We start from the raw sequence: 23,420 nt of genomic DNA, 5'->3' as shown, positions 1-23,420 counted from the left end.
CTGTTCGGGAGGGTGCATGCAGAATTGTGTAGATTGTATGGTATTGCGTAGAACAGATGGGATTGTCTGTCATGAGGAAAATGGTGAGTCGTGGCAGCTTTATTCAAAACGTTTCTATGGAAAGGTTTCACTTCCCTGAATATACCCCAGGTGAACACAATCGTATAAGTGCATTCATCTTATTGCGTTGATAGAGACGATGCACATGAATCTGCATTCCACGCCTCACATCAATGTACAGTCGCGCTTGTGTTAGCCATAAAAGTTCATTTTCATCTGAAGCCCTTGGACAGGCTACAGCAGATAATAGACAATATGCTATTATATCATATTATACACTGTGTCTCATTGGCAGGTTTATGCACGTAATGTGATGGAGGCCCAATAATAACATGGCTCAGATAGTTGTATTTACCACTATGACTGATAGTATTATTGCATTTGGTTGTGAAACAGGCTTCCACTGTGCAATGTGATTTGGCATTATCTGTATGTATTTTATGCCTGGTAATTGTGATAAGCATGGCCTCTTATGAGGCGGCCCTTATCAAAATTACCATGCGCAAAATATGTTCGATAATGTGTCTTTTCAACGTCTTGTGCTCACTGGAATTGCAGTAGCCTGGTTAAAGTGGACTGAACACTCATTGTGGAGTAACCAGGCTATCATGGCTGCAGTAGTTATGTGTGAGATTAACCTATTCCTTTCTTTGTCTTCGTCAGGAGGAGAAAGCGGAGGGCCTGGTTAAGATCTCCAGCTACAACATAGAGGGTGCAGGAGAACACAAGAGGAAGTAGTGAGTATTCATGTCGGATGGAGTGTCTAGTGTGATAAGACAGGTTATTTAGGGGCGGCAGATAGATTAGTGGTTAGAGCGCTGGGCCAGTAACCGAAAGGTTGCTAGATCGAATCCCCGAGCTGACAAGGTAAAAATCTGTCGTTCTGCCCCGGAACGAGGCAGTTAACCCACTATTCCAAGGCTGTCATTGTAAATAAGAATTTGTTCTTAACTGACTTAGGATTCACTGTTTGATGGTACCTGACCTACTTGAGTCCCATCTGGGTTCTTGAAATCTGGCGCAATGGAATCATCCTAAATTTGAAAGTCCCATCCATCTGACACGCCAGACAGCCGCAAATTAAGTATTTAGAAAATTATTTTAACCCAGATTTGGACTTAACCTTTATATTATTAGATTGCAATGCAAGCCCAGTGTAATGTACATCAGCAAAAAAGGGAACTGCTATATACGTTTCCAAGAGTGCAGTGTTTCCCCTATATTCATTTAGCTGCCGCTACTCCAAAAAATACAATAAAAATATATTATTATTTTGTTGAAAATAATTTTCTGAATGGTAAAACATTTTCAGTGTATAAGCAAATAAAACCTGGTATAAAGTATGTAGTAAAGAAAATGGAGCCACATATATATTTTTAAAGATCATCTTTGAAACTAACAATCACCAAAATAAACTTTGATTTAGAATCTAAAATATCAAAAATGTCATGTCATAGGGCCCACATTGATTTTGTTATGTTTGAGTCACTCGGATAGCATAAGAATATGGCATAAGCCATGGCAAGGTTGGAGAATTGCAGCACATTAGCTTTAAAACAGGTACACATTGTCTCTGCAGCAAAGAGTAGGGCCTCTAACAATGTGGGTCAGAGGCAAACACTGAAATATCATATCTACCAAAGGTAAAGGGAATCAATTGAGCAGACCTTCTTACTAATACCATTCTGTCAAAGTGTGAGTAAGTAGTAACATCCCCCATCTCTTATTGTAGGGGTAGCTAGCTAACTTAGGGGTAGCTAGCGTAGTCGTAACTTTTATTTTATTCATATTTTTCTTTGCGGGGTAGATCAGCATATGAAGTGGGGCAAAAAAGTATTTAGTCAGCCACCAATTGTGCAAGTTCTCCCACTTAAAAAGATGAGAGGCCTGTAATTTTCATAGGTACACTTCAACTATGACAGACAAAATGAGAAAAAAAATCCAGAAAATCACATTGTAGGATTTTTAATGAATTTATTTGCAAATTATGGTGGAAAATAAGTATTTGGTCACCTACAAACAAGCAGGATTTCTGTCTCTCACAGACCTGTAACTTCTTCTTTAAGAGGCTCCTCTGTCCTCCTGTATTAATGGCACCTGTTTGAACTTGTTATCAGTATAAAAGACACCTGTCCACAACCTCAAACAGTCACACTCCAAACTACACTATGGCCAAGACCAAAGAGCTGTCAAAGGACACCAGAAACAAAATTGTAGACCTGCACCAGGCTGGGAAGACTGAATCTGCAATAGGTAAGCAGCTTGGTTTGAAGAAATCAACTGTGGGAGCAATTATTAGGAAATGGAAGACATACAAGACCACTGATAATCTCCCTCGATCTGGGGCTCCACGCATGATCTCACCCCATGGGGTCAAAATGATCACAAGAACGGTGAGCAAAAATCCCAGAACCAAAAGGGGGACCTAGTGAATGACCTGCAGAGAGCTGGGACCAAAGTAACAAAGCCTACCATCAGTAACACACTACGCCGCCAGGGACTCAAATCCTGCAGTACCAGACGAGTCCCCCTGCTTAAGCCAGTACATGTCCAGGCCCGTCTGAAATTTGCTAGAGAGCATTTGGATGATCCAGAAGAAGATTGGGAGAATGTCATATGGTCAGATGAAACCAAAATATAACTTTTTGATGAAAACTCAACTCGTCGTGTTTGGAGGACAAAGAATGCTGAGTTGCATCCAAAGAACACCATACCTACTGTGGAGCATGGGGGTGGAAACATCATGCTTTGGGGCTGTTTGGAGGGAGTTGAAAGTCTGTGTTCCCCAGCAACAGCCCCAAAACATCACTGCTCTAGAGGAGGTCTGCATGGAGTAATGGGCCAAAATACCAGCAACAGTGTGTGAAAACCGTGTGAAGACTTACAGAAAACGTTTTACCTCTGTCATTGCCAACAAAGGGTATATAACAAAGTATTGAGAAACTTTTGTTGTTGACCAAATACTTATTTTCCACCATAATTTGCAAATAAATTCATAAAAAATCCTACAATGTGATTTTCTGGATTTTTTTCCTTCTCATTTTGTCTGTCATAGTTGAAGTGTACCTATGATGAAAATTACAGGCCTCTCTCATATTTTTAAGTGGAAGAACTTGCACAATTGATGGTTGACTAAATACTTTTTTGCCCCACTGTATATTGTAGCTTCCATCAATGTAATTGTCTGTATAATTTCCAATCGACCATTATATTTTTTGTAAATACATTGTACATGTATTTACATGCATTATACATATATACAAAATATTTTCATTTATTATGTTCCCCTAAACCTACCACCCCTCCTCTAATTGGAGTAAACTAATGGGCAATAGCACTTAGGCTTCTACTTCCAGGTTATACATACTATGTATATTTTACGGACACAATATATTTTACTATAGTTATCTTTTTTAAATTAGATTTTTATCCCATCCTTCACTTACCCTCAACCCATTCCATCTATCTCTGAAGACCATCCAGTTTCTATTTTCCACATATTTTTCAAATGTGCTGTGATGTTTCACAAAAGTTCTGAACCTTTTTCTATTCTCGTAGTTTCTACAGATAGTGAATTTTAAAGATAATAATGATTTTAGCAATAATGTTTGTATTATTGATAAATTGACTAAAACTTTTCACCCAGCAGTAACCCTAACCCTAAACAAATTATCTAATGGTTGTCTCTTCGCAGGAAAATCTGCAGAGCTGGGATGATTGTATACCGTGCATATGGAAAGTATTCTGACCCCTTTTCCCACATTTTGTTGCGTTACAGCCTTATTCTAATCCTCATCAATCTACACACAATACCCCATAATGACAAAGTGAAAAATTATTTTTAGAAATTTTTGCAAACGTATTAAGAAACAGAAATACCTTCATTTACATAAGTATTCAGACCATTTGCTATGAGACTTGAAATTGAGCTCAGGTGCGTCCTGTTTCCATTTATCATCCGTGATATGTTTCTACAACTTGATTGTAGTCCACCTATGGTAAATTCAATTGATTGGACATGATTTGAAAAGGTCCCACAGTTGACAGTGCATGTCAGTCGAAGGAATTGTCCGTAGAGCTCAGAGACAGAACCTGGTGGTCACTCTGACAGAGTTCCTCTATGGAGATGGTTGTTCTTCTGGAAGGTTCAACAAAGTACTGTACTGAGTAAAGGGTCTGAATACTTATGTAAATATATTTCTGTTTTGTTTTTTTTGTAAATTTGCTAAAATTTCTAAACCTGTTTTTGCTTTGTCATTATGGGGTATTGTGTGTAGATTAATGAAGGGGGGAAAACTATTGAATCCATTTTAGAATAAGGCTGTAACATAACAAAATGTGGAAAAAGTCAAGGGGTCTGAATACTTTTCAAATGCACTGTATATAACATTCTATTGGTTGCAAGAATTATGTATCATAATATAAATTGGAAAATTATACGTTTTGAATCCGACGTCGTTTTGTGTATCAGCTCATAAACCATGTGCCAAAAATCTAAAATCTCTTCCCAACTATTTTGCAATCTATATGGCAACAGTCAATTATTTATTTTTTGGTCCTTAAATGAAACTGGTATGCTTTCTCAGTTATCACAATTTTCTTTAACCAATTTTGGTCTTTAATGCACGGCCGACAGACAAGTTTCTTACTATTTCCCCCTTCCACTTGCCTCTTTGATTTTTGTGTTGATGCTGCAATTAGTTGGTTGAAATTTTGGGTAGAGCAGACATTTCCATATAGTTTTGTTAGCTGTGTGAAATAACTCCATCAGTCCTATTTATGATATAATTTACAAAGAATATACCTTTAAAAAATATATATATATTATTATTCCAAAAATAATGTTTTTTTCTCTTTTTTTTTATCAATTAGTATATTTGAGTTTAACCATAATATTTGTTGTATTATCTGTTCTGTGTTTTCTGGTGAATTAAACTGAAATTACAACCAACTTTCTATGGCTTGTCTTAAAAACAGGGATATTTTGGAGATTATTTCATTTTCAAGTAACCAAAAGTGAGATGATGTAATCTGAATGAAGGGAAAAAGACCATTCTTGAACAAGGGGTGAGACATTCTTACTAATCTGCTGGAGAACCAGTTCGGATTTAAGTATAACTGTTGTATGACTGACGCCTTTAGTGAGAGGTCTAATGTTTTAATATTTTATCATTTCTGCCCTCCAAATTCATATTCATGATATAAATAGGCCCCTTCAATTTAGTTTGGTTTTCCGTTCCAAATAAAATGGAATCTTTTTTGCTTATATAATTTAAAAAACATTTTGCTAGATGTAGGCAAGGCCATAAGCAAATAGGTAAACTGGGATATGACTAAAGAGTTAATCAGGGTGATTTTTCCACAAGTGTTTTTCTTTCCAGGGTAGCAAGATCTTGTCTATTTTTGCACATTTTCTATAAAAATGTATTGTAGTGAATTGTTTATTTTTTTTCAAGATATGAATACCGAGTATGTCCACATCACCGTCAGACCATTTTATTGGTAAACAACACTGTAATGTAAAACATTTTTTAGGCGGTGATCAATACGTAATATAGTACACTCATCGTAATTTGGTTGTAATCCAGAGAGGTTAGAAAAAGTATCTAGATCGTCTGAGGCTGTAGAGCTGTAATTTAATTAGAATTTCTCTCGCTTTCTCTACCACTCTCGCTCTCCTTCTCCCAGTGTCTTCCAAATGTGCCACCAGCGCTTCCAGACTTTCTTCTTCGCCGCCGAGAACGTCAATGACATGACCAAGTAAGTGTGACCAATTTTATGAACACACACAGTGTGCTAGTACACACATACACACTAGGGATGGGCACGATTAATCGAAACGGATGCTAGTATTCGATTGCCTGCGAGAGTATTATTTTTTTTTTAGGAAAAACAAGGCAACAGTAAACATGTCGTCGCCCACGAATGATGCAGCCCCCCTCCCCCTCCCCCCATGCTAACAAGTACATGGGAAAAAACATAGCAAATGCTCATGAGCGCATGCAAACATTTTATACAGTCTCTGACATAAACTATTTCCCAACTCATAAAGTTATAAAAAGTAACTCGAAAATGCTACTCACAGTTTGCTGCACGCACAAAACGTATATTAGACAGCAAGGCTCTTGATCCAGGAAGGGATTCTCTGCTCTTACTAAGAGAAGCATGATTCTGCGAGACGCTTGATTTTGAAAGAAGCTAACCCCTTAGCTAGCTAGATAACTAGCTACTAAGTTAGCAAACCAAATGCACAACAACTGCTGAGCATTTAGGAATTTTCTGTGAGCTCCAAAAGTATTGGGACAGTGACACATTTTGTTGTTGTTTTGGCTCTGTTCTCCAGCACCGTGGATTTGAAATTATACGATGACTATGAGGTTAAAGTGCAGACTGACAGCTTTAATTTGAAAGTATTTTCATCCATGTCGGGTGTTACAGACGCACAAGTATCATACCCCCAAGACATGCTAACTTCTCACCATTTCAATAACAGGGGAGGTTAGCGTTCTTGGGAGGGGGTATGATATTTGTGTGTTCGTAATTTTCTCACACATCATTATTCATGGTTCATTGAGGATTATCTGTAATTATTCTAGCATCCACATTAATGTGGATTTAGAAACATATTCTATTCTTATTTATAATAAAGGTGACTCCAAAATTACACAATACATGTATTACCATTCATTTATATTGGGCACAAAATCATCTGAAACAGAACCAAAACAAACGTAAATTGCATCCAACAAGTTTGTAGAGTCACGAGCCTGATGTAGTCATTGTGTGCTATGAATATGGAACCAAATACTTCACTTTTTACTACTTTAATAAACATAAGTGAATTTGTCCCAATAATTTGGGTCTACTATAATGGGGGGGGGGGGACTATGTACAAAAAGTGCTGTAATTTCTAAATGGTTCACACCATATGGTTGAAAATTCCCTAAAATGAAAGCTGACAGACTAAAGCTGCCCTTTAACCTCGTAGTTATTGTATCATTTCAAATCCAAAGTGCTGGAGTACAGAGCCAAAAAAAACAACATGTCACTGTCCCCATACTTTTGGAGCTCACTGTATAAGACATCTAGCTGGCAAACATTTACTTGTCATATCCGTACTGTAGCTAGATCACCTGGTGCATGCTGCAGAACAGTGAGTGACTTAAGGCTCCAGGTCTCTTGTCGTCGTGTGCTTGTAAACGGGACTGGGGACTACAGGTAAGCTTTATCATTTAAAAAAAAATGTGACCGGTGAAATGCTTGATCTCCTAACGTATTGCAAAGGTTGACTGCGGGTATTTTACTTAAAAAGTAGCAACAAATATTCATTATTTATAAAAAAAAATAATAATAATAGTTTCAATGCTATTCATGGTATTCATGGTACTTCCAAATGCCCCGGTATACAATATATACGGTCTACCTTCCAAGCCTACAGCTGAGGATTCCCCATAGAAACGACGATGGAAATGTCGCAGTGATTTGATTTGCATACACTTACTATTCAAATGCATTGCATTGAAATGATGTAGCGTGGCTAAAGAGATGTCTTCTGATTCTATGGTTGTTTTTTTTTAGGCAAAGAATGAGTGATGTTGGTTGATTGGTCGGTCCGGCAACATTGTTAGTCTTATAGGTGTGGCAGACCAGGTGGTTCGGTCAAAACGTTTACACAGATCAGACACGGACAGAGTAGGATTAGCTCGGTTTCAAGGGTGTTTATTTGAACAACAAGCCAAAAGAAAAGGTCTCCCCCATGAGACCCTCTCCGGGATACCGTCTTCTGGGCTCCGGGTCTTGCTGTATCCTGTGGGGAACAAAAACTGAACTCGCTCCTTTTACCTCTGGAACCGTCCCCAACTATATGGCAGTAACCTTTCTTCCCCCAGTCCTTTCTCCCGTGTGCTGCTCTTCTGGCAGCTTTATTGGGACCTGTCCAGCTGGTGAGCAATAAGCCCTTGATTACTCACCAACCACAATCAGCCCCAATTAGTCCTGACTGGAGAGCCCGTCGAGACCTGGCACGTCCAGCAGAGGGCGCCATCGCCTCGTGATGTATACTCCGTCCGTCACCATGGCTCGACGAGTCTCCCCCTGGTGGCTGACCTGCTGTACGCCACATAGGTTACAACCATGATCAGTGATGGCTCTTACTTTAGAGAGGGTTATTATATCAGACATGGGTCACGTTAGCCTTGTCCCAGATCTGTTTGTGCTTTCTTTCCATTCCTGTCATTGTCACGTGGCACAAACATGTCAGGGACTAGGCCATAAAGATAAAGGCTAACCTATGAGCACAAGAAAGAGGTATTTCACCATCTTGAGCTCACTGGATATGTCACTAGGACTGTGGAGCCGGTGATTGTCAAGCAAATAACTGCAAGTTTCACACGGTAATTGACCGTTAATTAGCATAAACACGTTTATCATCTACTGGCTTCCAAGCATAGCCTACAAGCCACTGATGCAGACCTTTGGAACATCTTCATTTTAAAAAGTCAAATCCATTATTTATTTTAGACAGTTCTAAGGAAACATGATATGAAGCAAATGTAGTCTATTTTAAATCAAATCTGATTTTATTGGTCACATATTCAGCAGATGTTATTGCGGGTGTAGCGAAATGCTTGTGTTCCTAGCTCCAACAGTGCAGTAGGATCTAATAATTCACAACAGTACACATACATCTAAAATTAAAAGAATGGAATGAAGAAATATAGAAATATTAGATCGAGCAATGTCGGCGTGGCATTGACTAAAATACAGTAGAATAGAATACAGTATATACATATGAGATGAGAAACACACTTCACAAGAACAGAATAGCATACTCAGAGTTGTTCTAATGTTAGGCCCTGATATCGCTTATTTTTTTATATATATTTTTTTACCTTTATTTAACCAGGCAAGTCAGTTAAGAACAAATTCTTATTTTCAATGACGGCCCAGGAACAGTGGGTTAACTGCCTGTTCAGGGGCAGAACGACAGATTTGTACCTTGTCAGCTCGGGGAATTGAACTTGCAACCTTTCGGTTACTAGTCCGACGCTCTAACTTCTAGGCTACCCTGCCGCTATGCCATATGGCTGTGGGCTACACTGGTTCATTTAGCAGACAAGATTTGCTTAGAATTCTGTGACATTATTTTGTATTATTTTATAGTATGTAGAACACAATTGAACAAGGCTTAATAAAAGAGAGAGGATATTTTCTCCAAACGATTTCAAAGGAAGTGCACGTGTGGCTGTATAGGTATTTATGCAACTTTAGTTGTGATACAAACGTCGTGCCATATGTTTTGTTGTGATACAAACGTCGGGCCATATGTTTTGTTGTGATACAAACGTCGGGCCATATGTTTTGTTGTGATACAAACGTCGGGCCATATGTTTTGTTGTGATACAAACGTCGGGCCATATGTTTTGTTGTGATACAAACGTCGGGCCATATGTTTTGTTGTGATACAAACGTCGGGCCATATGTTTTGTTGTGATACAAACGTCGTGCCATATGTTTTGATGTTTTAATATATTTTAAGGCTGCATGATGTTCATGCATGATTTGATGTTCTGATGATTTGAAAAAAGTCGCAAGCTGCACACACTCTTTGCGGCATCCCCCTTGTGTGGCCGTAATGCCCCCTAAAAAAAATCTATGCCTTTCGCTGCCAAAGGGGACATTTTGCCCTTGGGCTGAATATAATAGGCTAATTGTAAATCCCTTCTCCCCGGCTGCTGTGCTCTGAAGCACCTCTCACTTACATGGCTCTCTCAGATGTAGCCAATGCACGTCACGTGATCGGGTCCTTCTCTCAGGCATTTCAGCTAAGAAGTAGGCTACAAGTGAATGAAGATAGACACATCGGGGGACGCAACTGCGCGCGTCCCTCTTATCGAATTCCGAGGTGCATACTAAAGATGTTACAACAGTCCGTGTTGCCTACTTTTTGTCAGCCAACAAGATGAGTAGGCCTAACGAACAGCAATAGCAGCCTTTGTCAATCTACTATCTACTATCCCCCATATTACAAAAGTTCACCTATTCTATTGTTCTCTACTGTTCTTCTGTGCAATAAATAGATTTTCCAAACATACTCTGGGACAATTGTAGGATGCGATAGATCCCAAATTAATAAAACCACTCGCATCAAAAAACCTTTTAAAAGCAACGAGGCTGATCATTTAGCTTAACATTTTGAATGTGCACATGGCAGTAGGCTATAAGAGCGAATGTTCCAAAATGCAATCAATTAGTGGGAAGACACTGTTCTCAAAATTGATGGCAAATGTGATTCTGCATGTAATGCTCTATTATAAAGGCACATTGTTATGGTGAAAAGGATCTTCCCCAAACTCACAGCCTGTGTATGCCAGTTAGGGAAAGGTGGATACCTAGTCAATTGTACAACTGAATGCATTCAACTGAAACGTGTTTTCTGCATTTAACCCAACCCCTCTGAATCAGAGAGGTGCGGAGGGATGCCTTAATCGACACCCACGTCTTCGGCACCCGGGGAACAGTGGGTTAGCTGCCTTGCTCAGGGGCAGAACAACAGATTTTTACCTTGTCAGCTCGGGGATTCGATCCCGCAACCTTTCGGTTACTGGTCCAACGCTCCTACCCGCCAGGCTACCTGCCGCACGCCAGGCTCGACACCGGTTATAAAGTGGATGAATGTGCTTAAGTTTAAGAAGTTATTTGTCCACTTTAGTTGTGATACGAAACGTATAGGCTCGTGGGCTTGGATACATGAGGTGTGCGACTATGACTTGAAAAAGTCGCAAAAAAAAGGTATTGCCTTTCACAAGTGATAGGCTAATAATGTCACCCATCAGACTTCTCAATTTAATGTTGTCTTTACACTAAATAATATACAGTACCAGTCAAAAGTTTGGACACATCTACTCATTCCAGGATTGTTCTTTATTTTTACTATTTTATACATTGTAGAATAATAGTGAAGACACCAAAACTATGAAATAACACATATGGAATCATGTAGTAACCAAAGAAATCTACATATTTGAGATTCTTCAAAGTAGCCACCCTTGGCCTGAATGACAGCATTGCACACGCTCTCTCAAACATCTTCATGAGGTAGTCACCTGGAATGAATTTCAATTAACACGTGTGCCTGGTTAAAAGTTATTTTGTGGAATTTATTTTCTTAATGCGTTTCAGCCAATCAGTTGTGTTGTGACAAGGTTAGGGGTCGGTATACAGAAGATAGCCCTATTTGGGCCAAGTCCATATTATGGCAAGAACAGCTCAAATAAACAAAGAGAAACGACAGTCCATCATTACGTTGAAAGTTTATTCAAGTGCAGTCGCAAAACCATCAAGCGCTATGTTGAAACTGGCTCTCATGATGACCGCCACAAAAAAGGAAGATCCAGAGTTACCTCTGCTGCAGAGGATAAGTTCATTAGAGTTAACTGCACCTCAGATTGCAGCCCAAATAACTGCTTCACAGAATTCAATTAACAGAGACATCTCAACATCAACTGTTCAGCGGAGACTGTTGAATTGCTGCAAGGAAACCACTACTAAAGGACACCAATAATAAGAAGAGACTTGCTTGGGTCAAGAAACATGAGCAATGGACATTAGACAGGTGGAAATCTGTCCTTTGGTCTGAGTCCAAATTTGAGAATTTTGGTTCCTGAGCTCATACCTAAAACAGGGGCTACTTCAGCCGCATGGACGTGGTTTGGGTATGAAAAGTCTGACACGGACCAGAAAACCGCCCTCTGCAAAATATGCCGCAGGCCGGTCCCGACAACAGGCTCAAACACCACAAATCTAGTTTCCACTTGCACAAGAATCATCTGGGACAGTACGGAGAGAGTCTACGGATGAGACCCAAGAAAGTACAGTCGAGTGCTCAAAACAAACCCCCGACTCAGGCGTTGCAAGAGGCTTTTGCCAACAGCACGCCATATGGCAAAGAATCACGAAGATGGAAGGAGATAACAGCTGCCGTTACAACTTACATCTGCAAAGACATGGCTCCAATTTACACAGTCGAGAAACGGGTGTGTGTGTGTGTGTGTGTGTGTGTGTGTGTGTGTGTGTGTGTGTGTGTGTGTGTGTGTGTGTGTGTGTGTGTGTGTGTGTATGTATATATATATATATATATATATATATATATATATATATATATATATATATATATATATATATATATATATATATATATATATAATTTTTTAGGCCTATATTTATTTTGTTTGCAACAGGAGTTGAAGTGTTTTCTATTTTATTCATTCATATTTTATATTTTGTTATATGCTCAATTGAACATTTGCACAAAGACTCTAAATAAAAGGAGAAATAATCAAATATGAATAAGTACCTTTTTATTTGTTGAGTATAATTCAAAATGTAATAAGAAATTGGCCTTTACATGCAGTCATTTTATATAAACTATTTATTCATTGAATTTACAGAATGTGCTGTATCGTTATCGGGATATGAGATTTTGGCCAAATCGCCCAGCCCTATTAGGAAAGTTGATAGATAGATAAATATTAACTCAGCAAAAAAAGAAACCGTACTGTCCGTACTGTGAGATGCCGAAGACGGCGCTACAGGAAGACAGGATGGACAGCTGATCATCCTCACAGTGGCAGACCATTTGTAACAACACCTGCATAGGATCGGTACATCCAAACATCACACCTGCGGGACAGGTCCAGGATGGCAACAACAGCTGCCCGAGTTACGCCAGGAACGCACAATCCCTCCGTCAGTGGTCAGGCTGTCCGCAATAGGCTGAGAGGCTGGACTGAGGGCTTGTAAGCCTGTTGTAAGGCATGTCCTCACCAGACATCACTGGCAACAGCGTTGCCTACGGGCACAAACCCACTGTCGCTGGACCAGACAGGACTGGCAAAAAGTGCTCTTCACTGACGAGTTGCTGTTTTGTCTCACCAGGGATGATGGTCGGATTCGCGTTTAACGTCGAAGGAATGAGCGTTACACCGAGGCCTGTACACTGGTGCGGGATAGATTTGGAGGTGGAGGGTCCGTCATGGTCTGGGGCGGTGTGTCACAGCATCATCGGACTGAGCTTGTCATTGCAGGCAATTTCAACACTGTGCGTTCCTCCTCCCTCGTGGTACTCTTCCTGCAGGCTCATCCTGACATGACCCTACTGCATGACAATTCCACCAGCCATACTGCTCATTCTGTGTGTGATTTCCTGCAAGACAGGAATGTCAGTGTTCTGCCATGGCCAGCGAAGAGCCCGGATCTCAATCCCATTGAGCACGTCTGGGACCTGTTGGATCGGAGGGTGAGGGCTAGGGCCATTCCCCCCAGAAATGTCCGGGAACTTGCAGGTACCTTGGTGGAAGAGTGGGGTAACATCTCACAGCAAGAATGGGCAAATCTGGTGCAGTCCATGAGGAGGAGATACACTGCAGTACTTAATGTAGTTGGTGGCCACACCAGATACGGACTGTTACTTTTGATTTTGAACCCCCCCCTTTGTTCAGGGACACAATATTCAATTTCTGTTAGTCACATGTCTGCGGAACTTGTTCAGTTTGTTTCAGTTGTTGAATCTTATGTTCATACAAATATTTGAGTGAGAGGACGTTTTTTTTATTTTTTATTTCATTTTTTTAGGCCTAGCCTGTAGAAAGCTGATGGATCCACCTATTTTCAATAAAGGCCAATTCTAAACTTTGTTTTCTCACGCAATTGCATAGCCTGTAGAAATATTGCGCAACATTAACTCATGGGCACTCGTGATTTTGATTTAGATTTTTGATTACATTTGCATTGATGTCCGAGTGATTAGAGGGACAATAGAGTGCTTGAGTACGAAGGCAGTTAGCGAGTTTGGTAGGCTGCTAATGACCACCAGCAGCATCAGAGCTTGGAGAAGCCTAATAACCATGACTAAACGGTCACATGGAATTTGACTGCTGTCATGACTCGTGACCGCCGGTGTGGTGGTAATACGGTCACCGTAACAGCCCTGTATGTCACATTAGGTTTTATTGAACAAACTGGAACATTATGATGGTATATGGGTTGTTTGATACCACTTCCACTCCTCTATGATCACTGCTGTGTGACAGAATCAACAATAGATTGAATCTCTCCATCCCACTCACTAAGTCTTGCTCTGAAACATTTATACAGCTGTTATCCCTGTCTCTGCCACGGTCTGGTGCCACCTCTCTCTCTCTCTCATGCACACACAGGCACACGCTTAAAGCAGAGCCTTTATCTCTCCCGCACAGACCGCAAATGAGTACTGACTTCTGAGCATATGCTATAGTCTTCGCTGCCACCTTCTAGCGGATAGTTAGTGCTACAGAAATAGGCAGAGAATCACGTATGTTTTTTTTTGTTTTTGTTCCAGTTTAAAATAAAGACTTGTGGGCATAAGCTGAATTTTCTTTTCTGAAATGATCCCAGTGGGGTAGTTGGTTGCTTGGAGGAAATTCAACGTGCATAACTGTACATAAAGACAATGTATTCCCAGTAGCCTGCTTTAGCCTCACAGGCATTCGTTCAACATGTGGTATTTTTTGGAACTCTTCCCTCCAGTGTTTTCTTCTCGTTTCTAATGAGTGCTAGAAGCTGCCTGATGGCCCGGTCCGTATTTATAAAGCTTTCAAAGTAGGAGTGCCGATCTAGGATCAGTTTCCCCCTGTCTGTGTATTCATATTCAATATGATCTAAAAAAAAAAAGCTCCTCTTCATTTTTTTTTTTTACAATACAATACATCCACATACAGTTGAAGTCGGAAGTTTTACATGCACTTGGTTGGCGTCATTAAAACTCATGTTTCAACCACTCCGCAAATTTCTTGGTAACAAACTTTTCTTTCGGCAAGTCGGTTTGTGCATGTCAAGTAATTTTTCCAACCATTGTTTACAGGCAGGTTATTTCATTTATAATTCACTATCACAATTCCGGTGGGTCAGAAGTTTACATACTGTAAGTTGACTGTGCCTTTAAAAAGCTTGGAAAAATCCAGAAAATCATGTCACGGCTTTAGAAGCTTCTGATAGGCTAATTGACATAATTTCAATTGTCAATTGGAGTCAATTGGAGGTGTACCTCTGGATGTATTTCAAGGCCTACCTTCAAACTCAGTCCCTCTATGCTTGACATCATGGGGAAATCAGCCAAGACCTCAGAAAAAAAAATGTAGAGCTCCACAAGCCTGGTTCATCCTTGGGAGCAATTTACAAACGCCTTAAGGTACCACTTCATCTGTACAAACAATAGTACACAAGTATAAACACCATGAGACCACGCAGTCGTCATACCTCTCAGGAAGGAGACACATTCTGTCTCCTAGAGATGAACGTACTTTGGTGCGAAAAGTGCAAATCAATCCTAGAACAACAGCAAAGGACCTTGTGGAGATGCTGGAGGAAACGGGTACAAAAGTATCTATATCCACAGTAAAACGAGTCCTATATCGACATAACCTGAAAGGCCGCTCAGCAAGGAAGAAGCCACTGCTCCATATCCGCCATAAAAAAGCCAGACTACGGTTTGCAACTGCACATGGGGACAAAGATCATACTTTTAGGAGAAATGTCCTCTGCTCTGATGAAACACAAATAGAACTGTTTGGCCATAATGACCATCGTTATATTTGGAGGAAAAAGGGGGAGGCTTGCAAGCCCAAGAACACCATCCCATCCGTGAATTACGGGGGTGGCAGCATCATGTTGTGGGGGTGCTTTGCTGCAGAACGGGCTGGTGTACTTCACAAAATAGATGGTATCATGAGGGAAGAAAATTATGTGGATATATTGAAGCAACATCTCAAGACATCAGTTAGGAAGTTAAAGCTTGGTCGCTTTAAGCATACTTCCAAAGTTGTGGCAAAATGGCTTAAGGACAACAAAGTCAAGGTATTGAAGTGGCCATCACAAAGTCCTGACCTCAATCCTAGAAAATAGAAAATTTGTGGGCAGAACTTAAAAAGCTTGTGCGAACAAGGAGGCCTACGAACCTGACTCCGTTACACCAGCTCTGTCAGGAGGAATGGTGGAATTTATTGTGGGAAGCTTGTGGAAGGCTACCTGAAATTTTTGACCCAAGTTAAACAATGTAAAGGCATTGCTACCAAATACTGAGTATGTAAACTTCTGACCCACTGGGAATGTGATGAAAGAAATAAAAGCTGAAATAAATCATTCTCTCTACTATTATTCTGACATTTTACAGTCTTAAAATAAAGTGGTGATCCTAACTGACCTAAGACAGGTAATTTTTACTAGGATTAAATGTCAGGAAGTGTAAAAAAACTGAGTTTAAATGTATTTGGCTAAGGTGTATGTAAACTTCCGACTTCAACCGACAACATACAGACGCACTCGAACATACACAACATCACCCCTGCCCAGACCCACCTGCTCACACCCCCATCTCCAGCACCGCATCACTCTACACCACTTAGCCTCAAACTGCACCATTTTGTTTCTCTCCACCGCACACACTCACTCAGCATTTAGATAATACAGCAGTTGACCTTTTCCATCTAGATCAGTACTCCTAATAGCTTAATGAATACAAGCCCTGGAGTGAATGCTGTCTCTTCCTCTGCAGGTGGATCAACTGTCTGATTTCAGCCATCCAAAAACACAAGAAGTTCCACAAAGGGCCACCGGACAGCGAAGAGGGTAGGAGAAGCTTTACATGAAATCTTGAGATTTTGATTGGATGAAGATATGTATTTTGTCACCATTTTCCATCTTATAGTTGTCCCTGACAGTAGCCAAATCAAAAAATACATTAGAGGCTGGTTTCCCCGCCTACTACTGGACTAGTTTAAATGGAGTTTCTCCATGAGTTTTCTTATCTTTGTCTGGGTAACCAAACAAATGTGTTTTAAAAAAAGAGAGAGATTAGATTTAGATACAGTTGAAGTGGGAAGTTTACATACACCTTAGCCAAATACATTTAAACTCCAGTTTTTCACAATTCCTGTCTTAGGTCAGTTAGGATCACCACTTTATTTAAAAAATTTGAAATGTCAGAATAATAGTTGAGATAATTATTTATTTCAGCTTTTATTTCTTTCATCACATTCCCAGTGGGTCAGAAGTTTGCATACACTCAATTAGTATTTGGTAGCATTGGCTTTAAATTGTTTAACTTGAGTCAAACATTTGGTCAAACATTGGGTGAATATGGGCCCATTCCTCCTGACAGAGCTGGTGTAACGGAGTCAGGTTTGTAGGCCTCCTTGCCCGCATATGCTTTTTCAGTTCTGCCCACAATTTTTTTATAGGATTGAGGTCAGGGCTTTGTGATGGCCACTCCAATACCTTGACTTTGTTGTCTTTAAGCCATTTTGCCACAACTTTGGAAGTATGCTTTGGGTCATTGTCCTTTTGGAAGACCCATTTGCGACCAAGCTTTAACTTAACTGATGTCTTGAGATGTTGCTTCAATATATCCACAGAATTTTCCTTCCTTGTGAATCCGTCTATTTTGTGAAGTGCACCAGTCCGTCCTGCAGCAAAGCACCCCCACAACATGATGCTTCACGGTTGGGATGTTGTTCTTTGGCTTGCAAGCCTCCCCCTTTTTCCTCCAAACATAACGATGGTCATTATGGCCAAACAGTTCTATTTTTGTTTCATCAGAGGACATTTCTCCAAAAAGTATGATCTTTGTCCCCATGTGCAGTTGCAAACCGTAGTCTGGCTTTTTTATGGCGGTTTTGGAGCAGTGGCTTCTTCCTTGCTGAGCGGCCTTTCAGGTTATGTCAATATAGGACTTGTTTTACTGTGCTATTGATACTTTTGTACCGGTTTCCTCCAGCATCTTCACAAGGTCCTTTGCTGTTGTTCTGGGATTGATTTGCACTTTTCGCACCAAAGGACGTTCATCTCTAGGAGACAAACCATCTCCTTCCTGAGCGGTATGACGGCTGCGTGGTCCCATGGTGATTATACTTGCGTATTATTGTTTGTACAGATTAACGTGGTACCTTCAGGCGTTGGGAAATTGCTCCCAAGGAAGAACCAGATGGAGCTTGTGGAGCTCTACAAGGTCTTGGCTGATGTCTTTTGATTTCCCCTTGATGTCAAGCAAAGAGGCACTGAGTTTGAAGGTAGAACTTGAAATACATTCACAGATACACCTCCAATTGACTCAAATGATGTCAATTAGCCTATCAGAAGCTTCTAAAGCCATGACATAATTTTCTGGAATTTTCCAAGCTGTTTAAAGGCACAGTCAACTTAGTGTATGTAAACTTCCGACTTCAACTGTATATATGTGTGTGTGTATATATATATATATATATATATATATATATATATAATAATCAAATGTTATTTGTCACGTGCTGAATACAACAGGTCACCTTAGCGTGAAATGTTTGCTTACAAGCGCTTAACCAATGCAGTTTAAAAAAATTTTTTTTGTTTTTACTAAATAAACTAAAGTAAACAAAAATGTAGTATTAAAAAATGTAGTACTTGTAGTAGTATTATTATTATTATTATTATTATTATTATTATTAACACAATAAAATAACAATAACGGTACAACAATCTATACTGGTACTGAGTCAATGTGCCGGGGTACATGTTAGTCAAGGTAATTTCTACATTTAGGTAGGGGTAAAGTGACTGCATAGATAATAAACAGTTAGTAGCAGCAGTGTAAAAACAAAGTGGGGTGTCAATGCAAGTAGTGCGGGTGGCCATTTTGATGAATTGTTCAGCAGTTTTGTGGCTTGGGGGTAGAAGCTGTTAAGGAGCCTTTTGGACCTAGACTTGGTTCTCCGGTACCGCTTGCCGTGCGGTAGGAGAGAGAGAACAGTCTACGACTTTGGGCCTTCCTCTGACACTGCCTAGTATATAGGTCCTGGATGGCAGGAAGCTTGGCCCCAGTGATGTACTGGGCCGTACGCACTACCATCTGTAGCGCCTTACGGTCGAATGCCGAGCAGTTGCCATACCAGGCGGTGATGCAACCGGCCATGATGCTCTCACTGGTGCAGCTGTAGAACTGTTTGAGGATCTAGGGACCCATGCCAAATCTTTTCAGTCTTCTGTGGAGGAAAAGGTTTTGTTGTGCCCTCTTCACAACTTTCTTGGTTTGTTGGTGATGTGGACACCAAGGAACTCTCGACCCGCTCCACTACAGCCCTGTTGTTGTGAATGGGGGCGTGTTCGGCCCTTCATTTCCCGTAGTCCACTATCAGCTCCTTTGTCTTGCTAACGTTGAGGGAGAGGTTGTTGTCCTGGCACCACACTGCCAGGCCTCTGACCTCCTCCCCATAGGTCGTCTCATCGTTGTCTGTTATAAAACAAATACATAGATAAAATAATATATATATATATATATATCTAGTACCAGTCAAAAGGTTTTTTCTTTATTTGTACTATTTTCTACAGTGTAGAATAATAGTGAAGACATCAAAACTATTCCACATATGGAATCATGTAGTAACCGAAATAAGTGTTAAACAAATCTACATTTATTTTATATTTGAGATTCTTCCAAGTAGCCACCCTTTGCCTTGACAGCTTTGCAGACTGTGGCATTTCATTTTTAATACGTACATTTTGAAACATGTTCTAAAAACCTGTTTTTTGGGTTGTCATTATGGGGTATTGTGGGTCGATATATATATTTTTTCAAATCCATTTTAGAGTAGGGCAGTAACGTAACCAAATGTGGAAATAGTCCAGGGATCTGAATACTTTCCGAATGCACCGTATATATTAATAATAATGTATGCCATTTAGCTGACCGTTTTTTATCCAAAGCCACTAACAGTCGTGTGTGCATACATTGTTTCCCGTATCGGTGTCCCCAGCGGGAATCGAACCCACGACCCGTGGCGTTGTAAGCGCAATTGTCTGGACAACTGGTATGGACAAGTGGAAATAATAATGCTAAGGTTGATTTATTTATTTTTTTGTCTTTGTGGACAGATTGTTACAGTGAGACCGAGTCAGAAGATGAGGGGTCTTCTCCTTCTCCACACAGAAACAAGATCTACACGGTGAGGAGAACCACACACAAACACATGCGTCTTTTTGTGTTTTGTTGTCTGTCTTATCCTGCACTGTACTGTTCTTCTTATTATTTGATTAGTTTTTTTGTCTCTTGTTACTTGCCAGGCCGTCATCGTACCGGTAAAATAACAATTTGTTCTTAACCGACTCAGTTTTTTCTCGTCAGAGGACATGCTCAGGAAAAAAATCTTGGCCCTAGTAATGCCGTAGAATAGAGGTCCAAGTCAGAACTCTCCCTAAGTCTGCCACACTTACCTGTTCTCTGTTTCTTTTTCTGGTTACTCGTTCTCTCTCTCTCTCGCTCCCTCTAGCCCTTTCCCACCTCTCTACCTCTCGCTCTGTCCTTCCCTCCATCCACTCATTGAACAAAAAAAAGCAAGTGATGTTCCATACTAATCTAATGTGTTGTGTTTGATGGACACCAGAAAACCCTGTCCAACACACTGCCTCGGGCCAGGAAGGGCAAGGACAAGGACAAGGGCAAGGACAAGGACAAAGAGAAGAAGGACAAGATGCACGTTCCTGGTCCACCCACAGGGCGCAGCAGAAGCCCAGGTACTGTATGGTGGAGCGCAACACTTCTGTTTCACCACAAGGTGGAAGAAGAGAGTCAAATAAGCCTATAGGGGGTTCCATTGATGGATACGTTTGAATTTCTACCAGATGGCCCCAATGTTCTGGGGGCTTCGCCAGCTTCATCATGGCTGTTGTCTGCCTGTCTCTCCCCGGTGTCTTCAAATTGTGCCACCAGGGATTCTATAATGTGTTTATTTGTCTGCCTCCTTTGTGTCATGATATCTAATCAGCTACCTTCCTTCTCAATAAGGTGTATTGGTGTTGAAAGCATGACAAAATACAATGCCAAAAGTGAATTACAACAACATATTCTCTCTCTCGCTCAGTGCATGCTGGGAGTGTTTTGTAGTTGACAGGTGGTATGGAGGGCTCTGTCCTTACTCATTTTTTTTATTCTTTCCATGGTAATTTCTTTAAAAAAAATATATATATATATATATATCTCTCCCTCTTCCCCCCCCCGCACTCTCTCTACCCCCAATCCCCCCTCCCACCAGGAGCTCCGGAGGATGAGATGGGCGTGCTGTTCCACCGGCTGAATGAGGGTGGCGTGTCCCTGATCGGCAGCGACAAGCTCACAACTCACGACCACTTCCGCAAGTCCTTCATCCGGCGCAACAAGAACCCGGTCATCAACGAGAAGGCCCACACGCTCCGCGTGCTGCAGAGCACCCTCAAGGTTCGGGTTGACCCTCCGAGCTCAGAGCCTCTTTAGCTAAGCGGTGTCCCTGAACTTGACCCACATCGCTCCTTATGTGTACTCCTTATTTGAACGCATTTGTATAAGTGCCCTATATGGGGATTGTATCCACAAGTAGTCTCACTTTTGACCGATGGTATGCTCTTATTGTTGTCTTAATTTGTTCTCTTTCATACAATTTGAGCCATTTCTAAATTGGGTTGTCTTTGAAAGAAGATCTCTTTCCACAAGTGGTTTTCCCCATGACCTAGAATGTTGTGAAAGGAACAGGCATAGCAGCAGGAGGTATGGCCCGGTCTGTGTGACTTCACCTGGAAAAACTCCTGGCCCCAGTTCACGTAGCCCGGGAAAACTCCTGACCCTCATTATAGTGTACTAATATAAACATTTAATTTACTATTATGATGTGAATGACCGTCTGTTCTGAATGTGCTTCTAGGATAAAGAGGCGGAGCTCCAACTCATTAACAAGGTTCTGGAGGACTCTGATCTGACGTCGCAAAAGTACCGCCAGTGGAAAGAACATAACGAAGACCTTCACCTGGTGATCGAGAAACTGGCTGTCCAACGGGCTAAAGCTGTAGCCACGGCAAGGGTGGGGCATAAAGAGGACCAGGACACACCCCCCGTACCGTCACCCGGGAAGCAGGTCGCTGTGGAGACGGGGGGTTGTGTGTGTGGACTGAGCCTTAGTGACGGGGAGATGCTGGTGGATGCGGAGCCGTTGTTGTCAGGCCCGGTGAAGAATGTGGGTGACTTGGATGTAGAGCCACAGTCCGAACACTCATCGACTGCTGAGAGCAGCACAGACCAGCAGAGCAGCAACACAGCCGACGTAGCTAGTCAAGCTAGCCCAGATAATTACTTCTACATATGAGACACCAATGGACTGATCTGATGATGGTTTTTCTAGTTTCCATCAATGATTATTATAAGGGCCTGGTGTTTTTTCCAACCATATGACCTAAGCAGGAAAAACTCATGGCTCAAGTTACAGCTGTGATACGTTCCAGGAGATTTTTCTGGTCAGTAAAAAGTGTGGCCCCTCAGGATTTTTGCTTGGTTTTTGTTGATAAGAAAGACGGGCTTTGTCTATCCAAACCTGAATTCGGTATTCATATAACAAAAAACTAACAATTTTGCCAAGTATCACTCTATTGATAGATATATATACTGTATTCATGGGATATTATGGGCTGTCTTAGTTTTCTACTATTGCATTATTATTGCAGATTTTAAAGGAGATTTTACAGGTAAATGATATCTATGTGCTTTATGCCTGTTATGTACATATAATTTTAAATGTCATGTAACAAGATGTATTGGCCTTTTTAAACTTAGATTGTATGTATTTTTGCACAGAATAAGGTCCGATCTTGCCACATTATGAAAATTGTTATTATAGATCAAAGACAATTATTCATTTTAATCTGAGGTTAACATTGAAGACTGTTCCAAGATGTGTTCCCAAGTGTGTGTGCGCGTACGTGCTTGTTTTCAGCTGGGTTTGTCCAATGCATCTTGAATACACTGAGTATTTGTACACTCAGTGTAAATTGATTCAATATATTCCGATTGAGCAATAGCGAACCTCATTGGTGACTGAGCAAGCGACTGCTGTAAAGAACAAATGATGAACGCATAAATTTGATAAAAGTTTAATGACCTATTTCAAGTAGCCATTGTCCTACACTCTTAGAACAAAAGGGTTCCAAAAGGGTTAGGTCTCCATAGGAGAACCCATTTTGGTTCCAGGGAGAAAGAAACCTTTTTGGTTTCAGGTAGAACCCTTTTGGGTTCCATGTCGAACCCTCTGTGGAAAGGGTTCTACATGGATCCAGAAACAGTTCTACCTGTAACCAAAAAGGGTCCTTCAAAGGGTCAAAGACCATCTTCAGTCCCCCCCCCCCCCCCACCCAGGCAAGTAGAGCGACCCGGCTGGGTGCAGAGTAAGCTGGGGGGCAGCCTATGATGAGGTCTGTTGGGGGGTGTCTTCTCCAGCTGTGTGTGTTGTGATGTCCTATGTGATGATGAAACTGTCAATAAAATGACATTACACTTA

General features: G+C 40.9%; 1 protein-coding gene across 14 annotated transcripts in view; it reads left to right on the top strand.

The window, feature by feature from the left end:
* Positions 1 to 23,420, top strand: part of LOC110504176 (connector enhancer of kinase suppressor of ras 1) — a 144,211-nt gene extending 120,791 nt beyond the window's left edge. For all 14 annotated transcript variants that reach the window (XM_036962456.2, XM_036962458.2, XM_036962457.2 and 11 more), the window contains 7 exons: positions 724 to 797; positions 5,749 to 5,820; positions 16,649 to 16,722; positions 19,999 to 20,069; positions 20,508 to 20,637; positions 21,156 to 21,337; positions 21,798 to 23,420. In XM_036962456.2, coding sequence (XP_036818351.2) covers positions 724 to 797; positions 5,749 to 5,820; positions 16,649 to 16,722; positions 19,999 to 20,069; positions 20,508 to 20,637; positions 21,156 to 21,337; positions 21,798 to 22,235 — 1,041 coding nt within the window. In that variant the 3' untranslated portion in view covers positions 22,236 to 23,420. The remainder of the gene's footprint in view (positions 1 to 723; positions 798 to 5,748; positions 5,821 to 16,648; positions 16,723 to 19,998; positions 20,070 to 20,507; positions 20,638 to 21,155; positions 21,338 to 21,797) is intronic.

The sequence above is a fragment of the Oncorhynchus mykiss genome, chromosome 25 (genome assembly GCF_057628025.1).
Source record: "Oncorhynchus mykiss isolate SJ-2025 chromosome 25, ASM5762802v1, whole genome shotgun sequence".
NCBI classification, from domain to species: Eukaryota; Metazoa; Chordata; class Actinopteri; order Salmoniformes; family Salmonidae; genus Oncorhynchus; species Oncorhynchus mykiss.
The sequence above is the reverse complement of the archived record's forward strand: the minus strand, read 5'-3'. Positions and strand labels throughout refer to the sequence as shown.